The following is a 17,381-nucleotide window of genomic DNA, read 5'->3' as shown; positions in this document are numbered from 1 at the left end:
GTAATATAACAACATTGTTTTTCATTGCTTTTCAGCTTTGCATGATTGCATCCAACCTTCCCTCAGACTAATCATGGACAGCAGAAGTCTCCTTGGATCCAGACATGGATACCCAAATTTCTAAATGTAGTTATTTATTTATTTGTGGATTTGGAAATAAAAACTGATCTGCTACACATCCAGATATAGAGGGATGGCGAAGGGTCTAATAACTCTTAACTCAAATATAGCAGCATGATGTTGGATGCTAGGACACAATACTTAAGTTTCTAACAAGACCCACTAGGGGCCTAGCTCAGAGGTCTAGAGTATAAGTATGAAAGTGATTAAAAAGTAAAGTCCCTAGATAGAGCTTCCATTAATTTCCAACCATATATCAGTGCCAATACAGATATCAAAAAATCATAGTGCTGGTCTGGATATCCACTAGTTGTAATTAAATGACCGTTTTGTAAGAAAACACTTGCATCACCATCACCGCGGGGACTTAGGCTACTTGCAAAACAAAAGGACAAATGTTGGCTGAACACAGGCTGAAGACTTCTCCTCCAGTTCAGACTTTCCCCATCCATTCCCCAGAGTGCCCTGGAAGAAAAACTCCCACCAAATTTGACACCCTAAATATTTTTTGAGTGCAAAGCACCATTTCGAAAGGCCCTCCACCAGAATAGTGCTCTCTACCTCCACCCAAAAGCCACCAAAGCCCCCATTGATAATGAGGCTTTAACGCGATTTTAATTGTGCTGTAGGGTGGAGTTACAAAGAGACTGTCAAGGTAATGAGAAACAAAAAATTGGCTGTGGGGGTGGTCAGTTATCTCCCACCCAAAAAAGAGACAAAAATTCTCACAGTTCATGTCTGTCATCCAAATTGTAAAAAAAAAAGTACTAATCAGCACCAATGAAATTCATGAATGGGTTGTGAATGTACAGATGTATGATTGTCAAAGAGTTAAGAACGTGACAAAATCTCTCTTTCTAGCATCTTACAGCCACCGGCTAAGAGGTTCTGCTGAAGTCAGTTATGATGAAGTCTGTTTAAAAGGAACCAAACTCATCACAGCCTCAAAAAGAAAAAAAAAAAAAGGTGGTCCTATTACTTGAGCTGCGATGAGACCCTTCACCACAGTTACAGAACACTAACAAATTGAAAAGTTAGACGAAAAAAAAACAAAGTCCAGGCTGACAACCAATTAGATAGTCAGCATAAAATGTCTGTTCATTTTTCCTCAGGGAAAAATGTCAGGGGCTCTCCTGTCATGTTTATTTTTGGTAGACAGCTATGCTTTTTTTAATGAGCGTTTCGGCACAAAAATGGGTACAATAATTTCGTTGCAATAGACACACTGTAAACACCAAAAATCTAGTCGAGTCTAGACTACGTATGCCCAGAATACTATAGTAGCTGGAAAAAAAGAAGAAAGAAGCAAATTGAAATGCTCGTGTCAAATTAAACTCAAACACAGAAACCAGCCCCAACACACCAGAAGCATGACACATCAACCAACCCTCAACAATCAACCCTTTTTTGACTTGACCAGATAGGTTATTTCTTCAAAATGAGCGTACACTATTATATATGATGTTCTCAATCACACCACAGGCCTGCATTTTAAAAACTACAACACTTACATCAAAACGTCATAAGCCACAGGATATTTCATGCTGCAGAAATATATTAAAACACGTGTCTGGACAGCTGTCCCAGGGTTGCTTGGAGATGCTGATCCAAGAATGCCTTTTAGTCAAAGTCACTCAAGTGGAACAACAGAAAAAAAAGAATAGAACCGAAGTCTGAGTCTTTCAGGGGGTGGGGGGGGGGGGGGGCAGTGGAACAGTGGGGACAGTCTCAAATACCCCAGGGCCCTTCTACAAGGATGTAAAGTCATATTCTAAAATCGTTCCGTTGTACCGAATGATTAAGTAAAATAAGGACACACATTAACATTTTAATTGTGTCGAAGTTGACGGGGCATGGATAAATGTGTGCATGATTTTAAAGATGATGCCTAATTCCACCTTGCATGAATACACGAAACAAAATTGACAGATTAAATGAAACATGAAACCAAGGAAAGCTGCACCGATAGCAGCAACAACGCGAGCAATAAATATGCCTTGATTAAAAAAAGAAGAAGAAAAAAAACCACGATATATTAAACTCTCTGACAGCAAATGTCAATGAGTCCTGGGTGATTTATCACAAGCAAAGAAACCAGCCAGTCTTGTGTACAAAGCGGAGATAAATTAGACAAAAAGTGACAACACGCGACATTCTCGGATTTGCCCTCCGCGCAAGATTTTAATTATCCTTATATCGTGTTCCCACTGATTATGCAAATGTACCCTTCCACTACTGCGTCAGTTTTTACAGATCACTCAAAGCAGACAAATAATATCACCGCAAGTACAGCTACCCCCTCATCTGCGTTCTGCACTTCAGTACCTTCTTGCAATATTACTGGAAACTAACACTGTGGTTGCATTGGATTCGAAACGCTTAAATCGGAGGTTCTTCACTGTGACAAGCTCAATGCATAACTATTAATTTACCCTGCTATAACCTATGTATAACAGACAATCACCACACTCATCTGTAAGTGCCCCAATACAATCCTAATGAAGATGCACGGCAAGCACCCTGGTTTGTAATAATAATACTTATTATTATTATTATTATTATTATTATTATTATTATTATTATTAGTATTATTATTATTTTTATTATTACTTGCTGCTGTTCGTATTGTCCTAAAGGTTGGAGGTATAAGCATGATGTGATATGTTTCGAATGCTTTATGTCACTGACATTTCACTTGAGGAAAATTAAATCCTCAGTAGCCTACCTAACACGTTTTTCCAGCAATAGGCATCATTCTCCAATATATCATAACCATCCTAGCGCAAAACTAGCTTTGAAAATCGACTATAGTCAACGTATTCACAAATATATGCATGATGGATTACTCTGGTGTGATCGTGATTATGTGTACACCTCTCTTTTTTTACTTCTTTTTTCACTAGTTCAGATTTGTAACTTAACCCTCGTGTCGATCTATGACGGGCTACATTCGAATCAACACAATTAAAGCATTCACGGGATTTTTTTTCAGTAATATGAAATATCATATTAATTATTTATAGAACGAAAATGGTCAGGTTTCATAAAACAAGGACCGTTAATTAATCGCTCACTAATTGACAAACGATAAGCGCCCTTGACGCACCAAAAACTATCAATATATCTTGTCCGAACACACCATTCAAAACGGCATATTCTAGTTGCTAAACTGGCGACAAAATAATGCAAGTGCTATAGGTAGGCTTTACGTGCCATTATAATGCAATTTTCGTGGAGACGTATAAAATGCAGTTAAAAGTGGTCTACGAAATAACGACAGCTAGAGAGGTACGAAGAAAAACACAATTTATATTTTGAATACAGCTATTGCCTTACCGAGTCTCAGAAGCTGCTGATCCGCGTGCAGCAACGATCTCCTTCAAGTCATGCCATTAGAGCAGAAGCAAAAGAGTGGAAGTGTTCATGTAATTGTCTTTCCTTAGAATATCGTCCTTGTGCGTTTTTACACCATACACGAAAGATACTGCTTTAAAATGAAAGATGAACCTTGAATCCAAATGGGGGGGGATCAGTTCGCCGAACTCTCCCTGTATTTTCCCGAAAGCTGATTTGTGGGTTTGCAGTCAATATCTAATATCCGTGCATTAGAAATAAATGTAAGGAGAATTAATGATTATTTTGTATCCAGATCACTCTCCGCCTTCAGTACAAAGCCGAATCCTCCTCCGTAGAGCCCATGGACTACATCGGATCTTTTTTGGCAAAAAGGGGAGAAACGATTAAGTAAAGAATGTATCCTGAGTTGTTCGCCCTCGTTAAAAAAAGCCCCGCAGTAAACGACTCGCAATCGTTTGCTTACAAAACAGAGCGCTATGAGAAAATGACAGACCAATTTCGAAGCACTGCGCGGCGAACTACAGTCTGAGAAAGATATGGGGAGCTAGAGGTAAGAGAAAAGACTCGGAACCGGATTTTGTCTCACTGCACGTACTAGGGCTCCATCTAGCAGTAAACGCGAGGGAAAATTGCTTGCCAGAGACTTCGCCTGCATTGTAGCTAATTTCGTGTTATTAGTCAATAGACATTGTCACGTGAAAATGTTTTTCGCTTGAGTTTAATCACGGTTCGGTTAAAGTTGTCGATGATATGTAAACGTTTTGCAAGGAATATTTAAAATAATATTTTTCTTATTATTGTTTTTAATGGAAAATTGGTCTTGGGTATATAATGGCCACATTCTAATACTTTGTCGATACCTTTAAATTGTCTTGTTATCTTTACACTATCAGTTATCAGCTAGAAAAAATGGGGAAGATGACGCCCCTGACGACATGACTGTATTATTATTTTTTCGATCATGATATAATTAAACGAAAGAGATGGCGCTTCTTTAAAAATCGTCAATTCAAAGGCAAATGTTCATGTCAGCTCTCCAAATCGTCTTTTTACAGGGTTTATTGGTGTTAATGTACAAAAGTCCCTTGAGGTTAGGTAGATTGACACCCACTCAACTATTCCTTATTTCTTATTAAAATCGTAACCATTACTGCTGATGGCACCTGTTGATTATCAACATCACTGATCAGTTCTTTTCACCGCAGTCTATTAGCTCGTGAGTCTTTGCCCACTTTGAACAAGATCTGGTGCTATGCAAAATGTAACCTCTCAAAATACTCACCGGGAATAAAAATAGCAATGGCTTGACACGACTGCAGTGAAGGCAAATATAGTCTTCAAGAGTCCACTGTATGGTCCTCTCAGTGCCTTGCAGCGCTTAACCGTTAATTCGCTGAACAACGTGTGCTTACTCTGTGATCACTGTGAAAGTATCTCGTTCTACAAGATCAGTCTACATCGGAGATTGGGCTAAATTATTTTGAATCATACCATACATCGTAAAGAAAATAGCATTTAAAAAAGCAAGTTTCCATTAATCTACCAAAGTGTGCCTTGGATTGCTGCTATTACTGCTTTTTCACCTGCACCCACATCAATTTCATTTTACCCAAACTGGATTTTGGAAAAAAAAATATACTGCTTTGAATTATGACCTTGAAAAAACTTTAATACAGTCAACATTGTTACAGATAGCACAGTTCCCATCTTTCTCTGCACTTTCCATCACTCTTTGGTATGGTTAATACTCATCCCATCTCCATTAGATATTGTAACAGAACTCTTTGTTCCAGTACTTTTTATTTTCTTTTATTTTATTTTATTTTTAGCAAAAACCTGGCTGGTTTTGTTCTTGAGGCTTACCAGCAGTTTACATCTCGCAGTGACCCCACTGAGGTCATGCTGGTGTAATCTTCCCTTTATGGTAGTCTCTGACACACCTATGCCTACATCCTGGAGAGGGTCCTTGATCTGTTTGACACTTGAAAGGGGGTTTTTCTTTGTAATTGAAAGTATTCTTCACCTGGCCACTACAATGGTCTTCCGTGGTCTGCCTGGTTGTCTGATATTCCTGAGCTCACCAGTGCATTCTTGCTCACAATTAATATATCAAACAGTTGATTTTGAAATACCCAATGTTTATTATGATTGATTTATTCAGATTTTTCAGCTTCATGATGACCTGCTTTTCTCGCGTAGGAATTTAATTCGTCTTCATATTGAAAGACAACAGCAACAGGCTCCAAATGTTAATTCAAATGGAAACTGTAGACCTATTGTTTGCGAATTAACTAATGATGCAAGAGACAAGCAGCTGGCCAGGAAACAGCTGAACGGCGAACTGTCCAATTATTTTTGTTCCCCTAACGCGGGGGGCTATGTAGGGTTGTAATTCCTACACACTTACTGTATGGATGTAAATACTTCAAATTAAAGTCGGTCTGCACTTTAACTACATATTCATTGTTATATTTTAAATCTAATGTGCTGGAGCAAGGAGACAAAGCAACAAATATTCTATCACTTTTGTTCTATTGTATTTTTGCAGAACGTGTTCGACGAATTCAGTTCTGGAAGTCAGTCAAGTTAGCTCAATAGTGTGAACGTGTTTTCGTGAAATGACTTCTGCAATGACTTCTCCAATCCTAAATAACATCAACAACAATTTCAGCCGGTGATTGTGAGTGTGCGTGTGTGTGTCATCCCTTGATATTGTTGTATATGTTATTTAAGTCATTCACCGTTTATGAAGAGCAGTGATGTCAGAGCAAAAAAAGCATTCAGTCAACTTGACTGACTTTCAGAGCTGATGTTTAGTTTTATGGAATACTTTTGAAGGTACTGTTTTTCTGCGGCACTTGTACCTTTTTTCTCCTTCTGCTAGTGATTTGCCTCACTTTTGAAAAACATGCATCCAATTTTATATGGATTATTATTCATTTATACAGACTGAGACGATGCAACTAACAGACGCGTCATTCATCTTTCTAAATCTGCATTTTCTCTGCTTATTTTATTGTATTTAGTTTGAGGTACACACGGATGCATTGAGAGTACTTCATATTACATGAATGTGGTGCTTTGATTGGCAGCACAAAGATAATCCTTGCTGTACTCTGTGACCCAGACAATTGAACGCTTCCGACCATGTCTAGGAGGTGATAAAACTAGCTTGTTGGAGCCTATTCTATTTAGCTATTTATACTTTATCTTTGTACATGCTTTATTTTTAGATACAATATTATCAGTTTGGTTTGACATTTTTATTGGTTTTGAACTATATACTCCGTTGTCCATTTGCCGAAATGTCATTTGAGTATTTCGATATTAGAATGTTTGGCCACAAAAGATGCTTCATTCATTAAACGTATTACTCAAAATTGTTGATTTGACGCAAATCAGTATTGACCATCTTTACCACTGATTCCGCTTTCTGTTGTGCTGACAGCAAACTTTGGCCTCCACAGAGCATTTCACAGTATTTTTTTTGAAGAAAACAACAACCTTTCGAAAAGGAAATTACTAAGGAAATTGTGCACCGGCTTTCATATCTGTAAACCTGATCAATTTGAAGGAAAATTAAGCTGTCAATGCCTTCGGTATCTGCAGATATAATAGCTAAGATAATAGCACACACTGCAGTACTGAAGAAAAACCAGTGGACATTGAAGGACATGTCTTATCCAAACCATTAAGCAGGGTTCTGGAAGGTGAATAGAAATAACTTAAAGCTCTATAAATTCAAAACACAACTGCCCATCGTTGATGTCTGAATTCCTTATCGGATAACCACATCCAGACGCTCTCGTAGACTGATTTGAAGCTGTCCTTCGATAAACCATGTTACCCCTCTCGAACTGAAATACCTTACGGTTTGAACAGAAAGCTCCTGAGCGTTTGAGTGTTCTCAACATCCTGGGTAGAGGCACAGAGCAGGTTTCAGGGAACAGAATTTGTGACCAGTAAGTTTACGGTTTGTCTCCCCGGTGTGTGCTTTTCCCACACTTGGTGTACGACAGAAGTGCAGAACTCCTGGCCTGGAGGTCCGCAATGTCTGCAAGTTTTGTGGTTTCCTTTCAAACAGCAGCCAATACAGGATAGGAACTGGGAACGATGTGTGGATTTTTTTAGCCAATTAATGTCTTAAATTCACACTGAAGTACTGAAACATACCAAAAACCAGCTGACACACAAGTCCTCCAAGACTGGAGATCTGCAACCCTGTTGTAAGGTAAGAAACCTAGTGGTACGCCTACAGTACATGATGCAAATGAGTCTTTTGGTATGACGTATCTACCACCCAAAGGGGCATTCTCTAGACCAGTTTTGCGGTGTCCTGAGTATCCGTAGGAAAACTATGGGACATAGGGAGAACATGAAAACTCCACACAGAAAGGCCCCGGCCGGGATTCGACACTTCAGTCACCTCCCTCAACTGGGAATTTAATTTTATTTTTTGATCCACCACATCCTCATTTACTAATTAAGCACTGAATAATTAATACACACATTTGAAGACAGGATCCAGTAAATCCTTGGGCCAGACGCTGATGAAACTTTTGAATTCCTCCACAAATTCTCTCTAACCGTCCGAGCCCCTCATAAAATGTGTCTGTGACTTCAAAAGGGTATAAAACCAACCTCGGGTTGTTAGCGTTATTGGAAAACCGTTCTGCTGCTTTTCATTGGCTTCCAAGCCCATCTATCAGCAAACCAACAAAAAAATTTTTTTTTTCCTTCAGTTTTCATGAAAGCTTTCAACAACCCATAGACTAAAACAATATGGCTGATCCAATACTGTGTGTGCGTTGTTAAAGGTGATACAGTTCTTTGTTCAGTTAATGATAGAGGGAGAAGTCCTTGAACATAAGGCTTCCTGTGAACTCCGCTGTCTTGAACTTGACAGAGTGTAAAGCTAAAGCTTTCTTGTAATTTGGACAAAGCTATGTTGAATGACATAGTATTGTTTTCTAGCACATTATTGTGTGCTACATAAGTACACATAATCAACAGCCATGTGAACAAATAGTGAACAGTTATGCATCATCGTAAACACATATTCATGTTTTTTTTTATTCAGCTGGAGGTACGACACTTGAGAATTAATGTTAATTGAAAAGCAAGAAATTGCACGCATGCAATCATGGAGGCCAACAACATGCAGTTCAATAAGTGGAAAGCACAACATGTTCAGCTACAATTAAAACTGTGGCGAGGAGCTATTCTGGGAGATGATACAACATGTTTACAGGCTTAATGAAGTATGATGTGTGCTTTGTACCTTTCTGCGGAGTGATCCAAAAATAGTCCCAAAACAACCTAATATTAATCCACATCCACTTCTATGATTTAGTATCTTTCCGGATCATTCTGTAGATAAGTACACCACATGTCCGTCACTTCTGCACGACCAAAATATTTCATAGGCTGTCTTCGGATTTGAGAAGGGTTTACCTCCTAAACAATGAGTTATACAATTATTAAATTGAAACAGCTTCATAGATTATTCATGCAGTGAGACAATATCAGGGCTAGGTGGTTTATGTTTATAGGAACAAAACTGACCAGAGATGTCAGGGTTATGCAAACATAAAAAAATTAATAAAGCAGTTTCCAGGATAGCATCTCCAGGCTAATACCCTGTTCGCACTAGCAAGTTGTGACTAGAATAAAAATTCCAGCCTGAAGTCATTGTGGGACACGTCAAGCCACTTATCCCCAAATTTCAAAGAGGTTACAAACTGAGCACTGCCACTCTACCTCAGTAGATAGTATTGACAAAACAGACTAAAGGACTTATGGGTTTGATTCCCAAATAAGCAATCTAGTACCCAGAGTTTTTTTTTTTTTTTTTAAAGAACATGATGAAGAAGAACATCTCTGATTTTTATCTACATTGATACACTGAAAGTACTACCCAGCTAAATATTTTCTCACCAAATGATTTGAACCAAACCTCCGATATCCTGGTAATAATGATAACCTTGAACTAAGATAGACAAAAATGCTTTTTTTTAGGGGGTGTAGGGGTGGGATCTTTTACAATTTTACAGTACACATCTTGCAAGTGAGCAACTTGGAACATAAAGAGAGAGAGCAGCACAATCGGTGCGTGCGCTGCACAGGGAAAGGCTGTTAATGCCTGAGATTTCGATGGTTAATTCGCACTGTTTACACGAGCCTGGCTGGGCCTTTGTCAGAAATGGGTTTTGTGGAATTTACATAACCTCCGAGATACAGCTCAACCTTCAGCCGAGCCTCAGCAATCGACTTTCCAACGTGATACTATAAACGGCCAAAAAAAGACACAGAGGAGTCTGTGCTGTGTGTGCTTTGCCGAGAGAAGAATGTGTGTGTCTGTTCACATGTGCTGCCCATAAATATAATGGCTTATGATGCAAGGTACTTTAGCGTAAGATACAAAACATTATCTTCATCATTCTGTAATGAAAGGTGTTTAGCCCAAGGCAAAGAACATTACTGGATATATAGATGAAGTCCTCTGTGAGATTTGCAGAAGGAAAACAGGGCTCCAGATTCTTGGCATTATTAAATTATGAGCAGAAATTCTCTAGTGGTCAACAAATGGTGATTTGGTGCACTGATGTTGCTAACAAATGAATTTACATATACTTATTCCATCAAGGACCATGTTGAAAAGCATTGAACAATTTACGATGTTATCCTCCGGGTCTGTGTACATATTTTAACCCTAAAAATAAAATCAATCAATCAACAGCTGTTCATTCATTCAAATGGGTACTTTTGTAAAACTGTACGTGAATGCTAAGTCCACGATATTGTCAGAGACCTCTGGGTACATCCATCAAAAGAATAAAGGCATTGGTGTACCCCATGGAATGAATAAATACTGGATATGCCCATGCTGACTGTGAACCAGATTCTCAGGGGGCTTAGCATAATTTGCCATGGTGTCACATAAGGAGAGGCTCAGTCAGCATGGTATCCCCTAGCGACTGCTCTGGCCAATCGGGTGCCTGTTCGCTGCACATGCTAGCTTCTTGCTCTGCGGTGCTTTAGCACGTTAGCGGGATGTATGCATAGCTCAGCTGGTGGACTGTGAATTGAGAAGGAACGGTGGTTGGCAGGGTGCCTTCTGGACGATCCGTGTGTTTGTGTGTGCACTCCTCATTTGATGGGCCATTTTACAGTGATGAGTCTGGCCTGTGACTATGATTGCATGTTCCACAGGAGAAATGAGGCCTAAAAATATCTTAAAAGACAAAATTGCTGCCAACTCATCCAGATTGCATTGTAATTGAGTGTTACAGCTATAAACAATTAATTCTGAATCCATCCCTGATTTTATCATTTATTTTCCTAGTTAGCTTCAATGGGGATACCTTTTACGTAAAGTAGGAATAATAAATTATATGCACTGCAAATAATATGCACTGATGAAAGAAAAGCTTGTAGCCAGTGTACGAACAAATGGAAGGGACTTTTACCTGTGATATTGCAAGCTGGGATCTAAAGACGGGAATTTCAACCAAAATGAGAAATATGGCACATTATAAACCCCTCCAAGCCAACACACGGCAGGCCTGGGTACACTGAAAATCCATTGGATTTATTCAGTTGAATTGGGGATGGTAGTTCCACATGAGGTCCTTGCTTTAAATGTACCTGATACTGTATATTTGTGGTTGCTTGCATGTTCACAGCTTAAACATTTAAAGGTTGCACTGAATAAATATGATCGGGTTGAGTACTTCCAATAGCTGCTCCTGCTCCTCTTTTTCAGCGCACGTCTGCATGAAGGACAATCTTCATGACAGTCTTCTAGAGGCGCCTTGAGCTTCTCAAACTTCTCAGCTTAAACACGGACATACAGGATCGCGATAATTACAAGGCATTATGTTGTTCCTCAGGAGAATGTACGACTTGCTTAAGTGCGAAATTCTTTCCTAATGCAAACTAATTCCATCCTCCTCCCACGCGCCATCGTTGTGCGTGATGGTTCACGGACCGGCAAACACTAGCCATCTGCTAAGTGTCTAGACGTCACGGGAAGACTCCTGTTTGGAATTCCATGATCAAGTGAACATGAATTCTTCATGTTGTGACAATCCTGTCATCGGTAGAATGCGAGGGATCCGAACCTCGGATTATCTGCTGATCCGAGGGAGGGTTAGCTCTAGACTGGGGGGGTCTTGTTGGTTTTCCCCAATGCATATGTTCATCCCACCCACTTTCTTGGCTTTGGCTTTCCGCATTGAGAATGTCTGCCTGTTTCATACAAGTGGGTGATGAGAAAGAAGTTGTCTTAAGCTCTCGACTGTATAAAATTGACCAGACCTTACAATAAATAAGACTGCGCTCCATATTAAAAATATGGATTATGCCACCAAACACATTGTGTGCCCACCTTACAAGATTCTCTCACTTCCATAAAATTCTTGGCACTGGAAAAGACACTGTGTTGCATGGAAACGTAGTTGACAAATTGCCCTGCAGAGAACTGTGCTAGACAGACTTTAAATAGTGTAAAGCCAAAATGAATTAAAATGAGTCAATTAGTCTGGCAAGTTTTTTGTTAATACTGACTAATTGTCCGAAGCTGAGCGTTCAAAGCTGCCCCGTGCCCAGTACCCGAAGACTACCCAGCTTTCAGTTCGATTTGGATAGGCAGATATGTACAGCAAATTCTGGGTAGGGAAGGTTCTTGTGTTGATGGGCCAAGCAGGTGGATGTCAACCTGCAGGCTCACTATTGGCCCACGTGAAGCTGGAGAAATCTGCACACGGTTAAAATCCTACAACCATGCCTTTGGAAATTCCTTTCTTTTTGATAAATCATTTCCTGACCCCTTTGCGGTTCAGTATCGCATTTCCTCCCTGTTAAATGGCAATGTTACAGCAGACATATGTAGAAAATGTCAAACGTTGACAGGGCAGATTTTATTTATTTATTTTTTTTCCCAGCGAGGCACTGAATGTGCCGTCGAGCACGTTCAGCGGTCTGTTGAACTCTCTGAAGCCACTAAATATGTCACTCGGAGTCCGCTGTGTGAGAGAGACGCGGCGCGTTGGTCGCTACTTCAGATCAACAGAAGAACCGCCATTAAAACGAGCACAAAGGGATCGGAGTCCCGCAGGCAACTGATATATTTAACCATGAGCAACAGATCAGAGTCTTATCGCGTTATCGCAATTTTACACGCCCGCTGCATCTCTATCTGAAACAGATTACCCAGTCCCACAAAACAGCACATTGAAAGAATGTCTGGGTAATTTATCCAGTACTTCATTCCATTTTGATGGTGTACACAGACTATTTAGTGATGAACTGCTTAACACGTGCCCCAGCCCATGCATTACAGTACTTGAATAAAGAGTTCGTACTCCAGCGATGGCTATTTGAATGAACATTTTATTTAATAATGTGCTATCCGTTATCTTGACATTATACTTTTTTATTGTTTTTGGTATGGAAGGTATCCAGTGTTGTCAAAGCCATAATGGGGACTTTTTGCTGGTCCCCACAAGTTCAAGAGGCTGTTTTAGGGTTAGGACTTAAGGTTAGGGTTACAATTAGGTTAAGGTTAGGGTTAAGGTTAGGCATATGTGAGCTTTGGCAACACTAAATAACTTCTGTCTTTCTATGGTTTTTTTATTTATTTTTTAAACAGGTTGAAACCATTTCAATCCTTGTTGAATCTGAGAGAGAGAGAGAGAGAGAGAGAGTGGGAAAAGCAGAAGGTTGTGTCTTGGGTCTGGGTAGCGATTGGGGTGAGGGTAGATAGGCCAGTTATTCATAAATGTCTGAACTGTAATAGACCGGTTATTCATAAATGTCTGAACTGTCACAATGTCATCAAGTGGAGGGAGAGAGAACTCATCTGATCACATCAAGGACCAGAAAATAGAATGACCAGAAAGTCAATAATTTTTTCAGTGCTCAGGACAGGCAGATCAGTCTTTCATTTAAAAGTTCTTCACTTTTCAAACCATAGTGTCTGCCGAGGAACAGTAGCCTTAAAAAAGGAGAAACTGGCCAGGTGTAAATTCACATCATTGTAACGTTATTTCATATGTTTAGTTGTGCACAACAGCAGCAGCTACTCTCCAATCTCTAACTTATATTTTTATATGTGATTTATAATTATTTTATTTTATTGTTTTAGATTACAATTAAAATGAATTATATTAATTCAAATACCCGACTAATCACTTAATAGCCCGCTTCATACATTATTTCTAGGTCAACATAGTACATTTAGCACATATTGTTATAATGCCTACTTAATAGTCAAACAGTATTTTTTAATTTTTATTTATTTATTTATTTATTTTATTTTTATATAAGCCTACCAAAATTGAAGGTGGGGTAGGGGGGTAGTATAATTAATTCAGCTGTAAAGCGCTTCGGATTCCCAGTCGTCATGGTATCCACCAAGCGGCGCCTGTGACCTCATGCATAACCTGCACTGGAGACACTGACCAGTGCGGGCGGTCGCAGCCTCGACTCGCGGAGCCGCTACTGCAGAAAATGTCCATAGAGGATCGTATTACACTGCGCTCCATCTTTAAACCACTTTCTGTGCCGTTAGCTGCAGCGGGACACAACAGTACAGGATACGTGCCGAGAAACGTTAGGAAATAGGCAACGCCTTGGTAAGTTTTTGTAAAACTTACATGTGGATTTAATTGTCTTTTACGGATGTTTTTATCAGCGATACACGTACGTTATACACTTTTTCGGCATTTTGCTTTGTGGATCTGGTAGCAACGGTCTGGCTAGCTGAAGTAGACAGGCGCTTTCGCCGCTAACTGTATGTTTCAAAATCCAGGGCAATTCTTCGCCTTCCCTTTCACGTTCATTTTGGAATAAATCACACCTTTAAATGTTGTTTTCGCACAATGTGGGTTAGATACATTATTGAAACATAATAGTTCTAGCTCTTTGTCTTCGCTTCTTAACTACGTAGACGCCTGTTGATTCAGCTCCCTGTAAGGGAAGACGGAGGAGGAGGGGGAGTTGTTGAGAAAATCGGATTGCATTCCACCCCTGCTGTCGTCTCGGAATGGCATCCTGTTGATAGATCGACAAGGCCAAACATGAGAGGGCAAACAAACACACATAAATTCAGACATATGCTGTGTTTTCCCCTATAAACTATAGGCTAGACTAACATATATCCACCGCTCGGTCGGATACATTGACGCGTGCTTCATAGGTGTGGAGAGACGGTCCTTCTGCAGTTTATTTGCAGTCAGAATCTATTGAATGCAGTGATAACCCACAGCTGCGGTCCGCATTTCTCGTAGGTTGCGGTTGTTTTCTATTGACTGTTACAGTAACGTGATACAGGCTCATTATTTACAAAACTGACTGTTATTTCGAAATAAACTTGAGGCAGAAACTTGACACATGCAAAGGCCGGCCCACTGTATCTTGTGGACTGTGTCTTGTGTCTTCCTCGTGCCATCGTTGAAATATCAAGTCAAAAAATATCAATGTGGTAGATGTTTTGATTAGCACGTATTTCTCTCGTTTTTATTTGCAATGGGAAGAAAATCAGTGGCAGACGACAGAACATTTAGGCTGCACTTAGGCTAATGTTTTGCAGTAAATTGGTTAAGTGTACAACTGAGTATGAATAGCACACATTTGCATTGCAGTAGTATCCCTTTTCAACGTAAACGACAACAGTATAGAAGGAAAAAGTTATTGTGAATGCAATTTCACTCTGTGTGCGTGAACAAACGACCCACATTTCTTCAGACGTGGTCACCACAAAGTGCATTATACTGACAGGTGTATGTATGACGATTCAATTTCAATCTACATATCCGCAGATAAACAACTACATTTGAAAGACGCCCTATTTTTATCTGCCTAGTCGATAGGTGCATATAACCCTGTTCCTTCTTCTGCATACATTAAACAATTCGATACATTGCTATAGATAACATTTCATTTGTGAATGACAATGCAAGTGAACCTTGTTTAATTTCAAGCTGAAAAGACAAAACACATCCCACGTTACTGTGTAGGCGATTCATGTCGATTAATCTATGCAGTTTTATGAAAACTTCAACTTGCAATATCGCAATAATACATCATAAGGTCCCAATAAGCAAAAGCCAGTTATGGTATTTCTTTAAAAAGCAATTTGAATATCTTAATCCCCCTGTAAGATCATTCCTATATTTGAAGTGACGCATCATATAGTAATATTTTGATAAATTGCATCCAGTGAAAATGGTCTGATTGGTTACCATAAAGCTTTTTTAATCTTTATTGGTACAAAAATATACTAACAAGTAGCTACAACAATAGGGCCAAATGTTGGAATGAAGTGCAGATAAATAGCACATTCACTAAAAACAGCCATTTAAATTCAAAACTAATCTTAGAATTGACAATATGGATTAATGTTTATGTTTATATCTTTTGAATGAGCAAATGAGAATTAGGCTAAGCTGGTCCAGGTTATGCTGCAGCACTGCTTAGATTTGGGGTATTGAACAAAATGTGCAGCTTATTCATTGAACATGCAGCTAAAGTAATTGGATTTCTGTACGTTTCATTTTTATTCACATCTTCATCGTTGTGTGGGAACTGGCTTGTCCTCGTCCCTGGTTTCTTATGGGTTTTGTTTGATATTCATTCATGTTTCAAGTATTCATTTAAATATCTCTACATCTTGCAGTTGCAGAAGAAAATCAAACAAACATTCTCGAATGGGCAGCTGTGAAGATTCAACATGATTGAGTCAATAGGTAAGCGCCAGTGAATCCTGAATGATTTTCTTTCTTTACAAAACAGACAGACTGAAGATATGTGCATTACAAATACGTGTCTTCAGCTATGACCATGTCACACTACAGTACGTCGCCTGCTTTGTGTTCAAGACGGTCATGTTGAATATAACAGTGTCAGACCTGGATCTGTCACTCTGTTCGTTTGTGTAGTAGTCATTTGAATCATGTGTGCCGGTTGGCATGTTCCAGAGAAAATAGTTTCATAGCAACAAAGAAAGAAATGAAGTACATTTGACTTACACAGTGATGGCAATGATGTGTTATTATGAGAAACGTAATAATACTGAGTGAGATAGATTATGGTGGTAATTTCATTAAGTGTCCCAACCCTACCATTGAATACACCTGTTTTTTAATCCCAGTGAAAATTGCTTGTTGGCTCAGTAGACAGTTGAATCGAAGGTCAATGGGCCACCAGATATGAAAAGGTATTAGCCACCAAAATATTACTAAAATAATTCAAAGAACATTCAAAAAGAGGGAAAATGAAGAACGAAAAAAAAATCTTCCCACAAAGAGCTTATTTGTTAGAATATGTAGTGTCCTTTTCTTTCGCTAAATGGTTAATTTCGCCCTTTTCATGTAGCAGTATTGAGTGAAGGCAACCAAATCTGTCATGTTCCGGTGTTCCTGTCTGCGTTTTCCCTGTTGGGCCGCCAGATGGCGGCACTTCTGTTTTGTGTCCTGTTCCCCCCCTGTTAATTGTATTATTGGTTGTCTCGTTATCCCATCATTGTTCCCACCTGTGTCTTGTTATCCCCTCCTTCTGGTTTGATTGTTTTTTGAGTTCACCTGTGTCTTGTCACCCCCCTGTCTATTTAAGTTCTCTGTTCCCTTGACTCGGGTGCTGGTTCCTTGTGTTTGTTCCTAATATCTGTTGGTTTCAACCATATGTACCTGCCTGTGTTTGTTCTGACTTGTGTTTTGTTTTCAGACCGATTATACCTGCCTGTGTTTTGTTTTACCTGCCCTTGTGCTCTGTTTGACCTGCCCTTGTCCTCTACCTGCCTGTGTTCTGCCCTGCCCATGTTTGTGAGTTCCTCTGGTTTTCTGTTTTATTTAGATATTTTTTGAGTTTGTGTTTTTGCCCTTCGTGTCCTATCTGTTCCCTGT

General features: G+C 39.4%; 2 protein-coding genes across 28 annotated transcripts in view; one reads left to right on the top strand and one right to left on the bottom strand.

Annotated features, from left to right (window-relative positions):
- The window catches only part of LOC118231730 (adhesion G protein-coupled receptor L3-like), a 219,281-nt gene extending 215,249 nt beyond the window's left edge, over positions 1-4,032 (bottom strand). For 10 of the 17 annotated variants that reach the window (XM_035425859.1, XM_035425863.1, XM_035425864.1 and 7 more), the window contains exon 1: positions 3,457-4,031. The gene's annotated coding sequence lies outside the window, so the exon portion shown is untranslated. Of the gene's footprint in view, positions 1-3,456 lie in introns of all 17 variants that reach the window. The other 7 variants (XM_035425857.1, XM_035425861.1, XM_035425858.1 and 4 more) reach the window with 1 other exon arrangement.
- Positions 4,033-13,931: 9,899 nt separating this feature from the next.
- Positions 13,932-17,381, top strand: part of LOC118232083 (multiple PDZ domain protein) — a 57,104-nt gene continuing 53,654 nt past the window's right edge. For 8 of the 11 annotated variants that reach the window (XM_035426674.1, XM_035426669.1, XM_035426667.1 and 5 more), the window contains exons 1-2: positions 13,932-14,114; positions 16,157-16,226. In XM_035426674.1, the coding sequence (XP_035282565.1) occupies positions 16,211-16,226 (16 nt within the window). In that variant the 5' untranslated portion in view covers positions 13,932-14,114; positions 16,157-16,210. The remainder of the gene's footprint in view (positions 14,115-16,156; positions 16,227-17,381) is intronic. The other 3 variants (XM_035426675.1, XM_035426673.1, XM_035426672.1) reach the window with 1 other exon arrangement.

This window comes from Anguilla anguilla, chromosome 7 (assembly GCF_013347855.1).
Source record: "Anguilla anguilla isolate fAngAng1 chromosome 7, fAngAng1.pri, whole genome shotgun sequence".
NCBI classification, from domain to species: domain Eukaryota; kingdom Metazoa; phylum Chordata; class Actinopteri; order Anguilliformes; family Anguillidae; genus Anguilla; species Anguilla anguilla.
Note: the sequence above shows the minus strand (reverse complement) of the source record. Positions and strands in the feature narration are given on the sequence as shown.